This window comes from Etheostoma spectabile, unplaced genomic scaffold (assembly GCF_008692095.1).
Source record: "Etheostoma spectabile isolate EspeVRDwgs_2016 unplaced genomic scaffold, UIUC_Espe_1.0 scaffold314, whole genome shotgun sequence".
Lineage (NCBI taxonomy): Eukaryota > Metazoa > Chordata > Actinopteri > Perciformes > Percidae > Etheostoma > Etheostoma spectabile.
Genome location: NW_022605583.1, coordinates 578,673 through 582,832, shown reverse-complemented (window position 1 = coordinate 582,832; position 4,160 = coordinate 578,673). Strand labels below are relative to the sequence as shown.

Genomic DNA, 4,160 nt, shown 5'->3' with positions numbered 1-4,160 from the left:
TGGCATAAGAGATCAGCCAGGTAAGATGGCGCCAAACCATTTAAGGCCTTAAAAACAATGTAACCACGTACATTTACTCAAGAACTGTACTTAAGTACAAATTGGAGGTACTTGTACTTTACTTTCTTTTCTTTCCATGCCCCTTTCTACTTCTACTCTGCTACTACTCTTTTTTTCTGATGATACTTACACACTTTTACTTAAGTAGCATTTTCAATGCAGGACGTTTCCTTGTAACAGAGATTTTTACAATGTAGTATTAGTACTTTTACTCAAGTGAAGGATCTGAATACTTCTTACAACGCTGGCAACATCATACATTTCTTAAGTTAAAGGTAACCAACATTTTAACAAATCAAAGCTCTACTTCCCTGTACTAGGTCATTGAAAGGAAACTTTTAAACTGAAAATCTAAAAAGCTTTTGAGCGGACTTCCTGAAGTACCGTGTTGATGTGTAAGGTGAAGCTGTTCTTGGTCTTTCCTGGGAGAAACTGGGTCCGGAACATCTGCTCTGAGTCCAGCTCCGGGATGGAGAGCATGATTTGGCCATTTATGGTCTGAACCGCATCAACGAGAAGCTCAACCTGGACTCTCCACTGAGAAAGGCTGAAATCTAAACACAAACAGATTTCATAGGCTATATATAAAAAGACAGAAAACACATTGAATTAGTCCTCTACATTCAGCTGCCAGTTTATTAGGTACACCGCGTTAAAACTAAAGAAGTTTAATTTAACCACCCTGCAACAAATCCTTCATAAAAGGTTATAATGTTCAGTTTTTGTTGAAAGTGTTTTACAGAGGCGGGATTTACCTTTATGGTCATTTTGGTCTATCAGGACCCAGCCCTCGTGTTAGAAATACAATATATTATAAACTGTAAGGTTTTCTATTTGAAATACATTTTCATTTGGCCAATAGATTATTAGAAAAAAAAAAAAAAAAAAAAAAAAAAAATCTATAAACCTAAAAAAAAGATATGGGAAATAAATGGTTACAAATAATGAAGCTTGGAAAAAAAAAAAAAAAAAAAGTATCGTTGGGTACCAGTACCAAATTCCATGTAACGGGAACCAAATCGGTAGGAAAATGTTATTCCAATCATTCCAGACCTCTGACCTGGAATTAAAATTCATATACTGACCTTTGAATGATGCGTTTGAGAAGCCCTGTTATAATAATAGTTGTTTCTATTATTTTGTCCAATCTATTTATCTCATCGAGGGTAGACTAAATAACAGAAACTCTTATTCAACAGATAAATAATCAAAACGTTTTTAACAGATTTTATTTTTTATTCTGTTTATGCCTTAAAACAGAGATCTGGGTCCTCAGAGTTACTGCAGGGGGAGAACAAAAGTTTCATTTTTTGAAAGTGTGAAAAAAATAAAAAATAAAACACTGATGATAGGCTCACTGGCCCAAAAGTAAGGTAGTCACTAAGATCCCCAGATACAGTTAATCCTAGGGTTCACTGTATGTTTTACATTAAAACATGATTTACAAAATCATGCCAACAATTATTAGGCTTTTTTTAAGATTATTTTTGGGCATATTGGGCCTTTATTTTATACAGGACAGCTGAAGACATGAAAGGGTAGAGAGAGGGGGAATGACATAGAGCAAAGGGCCCCAGGACGGAGTCCAACCTGCGGCCGCTGCGTGGAGGATTAACCCTCTATATATGGCCGCCTGCTCTACCAGGTGCGCTACCCAGGCGCCCAATTATTAGGCTATTTTAATAGCTTAGTAATATGTGCACTAACAATGTATGTATAAAGGCTTTAGGCCGCCCTACATGTTATTGTAGGCCCAGTTTAAGATGCAACTTCATTTTATACAATATATGCAGAAGGAGGTCCCTGCTGTGTCTCTCTTTCAGTTAAGGGGTCCTTGACTTAAAAAAACATTGAAGACCCCTGCTTTAAAGCATCCCCGTTACGTTAAACAGTGTTCCCTATTTTTCGTAGTTTTACCAAACAAAAGGTTGGTGATAAAGAATAGATGAGACGTACTGTGCAGAGGAACAGAGGAAACCTGGATGAGCTGCAGGACATCAAACGCCTCCAGGTGAACTCCCTTCCACAGTCCCATCGTGGGGAACGACGGCCCCCAATCCCAGCTGAAAGAGCTCTGCTCCTTCACCAAACAGACAGGTGGAATTTTAGATGACTGTTAAAATGGAAGTGCTCTTAAAGTACCTGAGCTTTCAGGAGGGCTTCTAAGCAGCCATGTACTGTGGAGAGATGTAGACAATGTGCTCATTGTTTTGTCACATATAGATATGGTTGTTTGGTTAACACCTGTTCATTTTAATATTATTGTGTAAAAACAATCTCAAGAAATTCTTCACCATGAAAATCAGATTTGCTGAGAAAAAAACAATAGGCAGCACAGTTAAAGGTGGTTGTCCAAAAATAAAAAAGAGATTTCATCTATACAATGTTTTCAGTGTTCTGAATAAAATGTAAAACTTTGAATATACTATAAAAGGATTATATTAAGAGTCTAATATCCATTCAGTTTGATGATTTACTGGCTGTACATCAAGCCCTTTGTCTCTAAATCCACCATAAAGTTACCTTCTAAATTTAGATCGTCCTAATCTTTCAGCATCAAACCCTTCCTCTCCCCAACAGGCTCGTTGGCTACAGAATAGTTTTAAATGTTGGAATAAAATGTTTTCACGTTTTTTTTTTCCTTCAGGATTTCAAATGAGAGGTATAACGTGGCAGGACGTACTTACTTTTCTGATGAAATTGACGTGACATTCCCCCTTCTGGACATGTGGAGGACATTCAGGAGGAACTCTGTAGGCAGAGTGAGCATTCCTCCGCTCAGATGCGTAAACAACTGGAGACACCAAGCTCACGTTCAGCACGTTATCGCCGTCCTTCAGCAAGTCTCCGACCGGGAAGTCCTGCACACCAAGAAACAGATTCCAAAGAAAACAATCAAGTAAAGAAAATGGGTCCAGTGCATTGGGAACTGCTTATTTCCCAGTGAACATACATATCTACGGAACATGTTGTCCGTCTCCCCGACAACCATTCCATTGAGCCAAACTGATGCTACAGTGTCGACGCCGTCAAAAACAAGCAGCGCCTTCTGTTTGGCCCTGTGAACGCAGAGAAGACAGGTTAGTCAGGAACACAATACAATATATATATATATGTATATATACTGTATATATATATATAAATCTTTATACCGACCTCAGCTGGGTAGAGCCAGGAAATGTGGTCGTGTAAGTCCAGTTGTCTAAAGCAATCCACCGATAAGACACATCGTTAAACCTGAAATATGGATCCTGCAAGAAAAGAAAAAAAAAAATGTGTTTGTGTTTTTTTGTATGATGTGTTTTACTATATATAAATACAGACTTTAACTGACACTTGTTGCTGATGATGTAGCATGTGTTGACATGTTTAGGCCAAAAAAAGGGTAGTAACCAAAATATAAAGTACATGATAATATATATTTAGATAGGTTTCACAGCCTTCTCGCTCTATAAATATATATACACACACTATATATATATACTGAATCATTTTTTGGAGATGTAAAATACTGGGATCACCCTGATAAAATATCCAGCAAGGGTCAAGTTTTCATTCATAAAATAAAGAAATGTCCCTGTTGCATTGTAGTTAAAGGGCCTGAAAAAAAGTAATCTGAGAAGTACTTTAAGCTGTCAGATAAATGTAGTGGAGCAGAAGTATAAAGGTGCTTAGAATGGAAATACTCGGTGAATAGTAAACTAATATTATGAATGGCATAAAGTACAACATTGACCCACTGAAATGTAGTGTATATAATAACATAAAAGGGGAATACTCAAGTAACATAACCTCAAATTTGTATTTTAGTACAGTACTTGAGCAGCCTAAATGTACTTTTTACCACTGCATGGTTTGTACAACAGGGACTATAACTGTCAAAGAAATACAGTTGTAATGAAACATAATACAATACTCAAGTAAAAAGCCTCAAAATTGAACAAGTACAATACTAGAGTAAATGCTGATAATTAATAATTTATTACATTCCACCATTGAAGTGAAACAGCACCAGGTCCCTTAATAAGCTCATACTGAAGCCTTACAGAATAGAATTCAAAGACGAAGGAGCTGGTCGTTGACTTTGGGAGGTCCAGACC

The 4,160-nt window shown here is 37.1% G+C and overlaps 1 protein-coding gene across 1 annotated transcript in view; it reads right to left on the bottom strand.

Annotated features, from left to right (window-relative positions):
- manba (mannosidase, beta A, lysosomal) overlaps nt 1-4,160 on the bottom strand; it is a 16,690-nt gene that overhangs the window by 11,228 nt on the left and 1,302 nt on the right. Inside the window, exons 2-6 of the mRNA XM_032511055.1 lie at nt 3,217-3,311; nt 3,014-3,119; nt 2,748-2,921; nt 2,017-2,140; nt 445-614 (exon numbers count right to left, since the gene is read on the bottom strand). Of these exons, the coding sequence (XP_032366946.1) occupies nt 445-614; nt 2,017-2,140; nt 2,748-2,921; nt 3,014-3,119; nt 3,217-3,311 (669 nt within the window). The remainder of the gene's footprint in view (nt 1-444; nt 615-2,016; nt 2,141-2,747; nt 2,922-3,013; nt 3,120-3,216; nt 3,312-4,160) is intronic.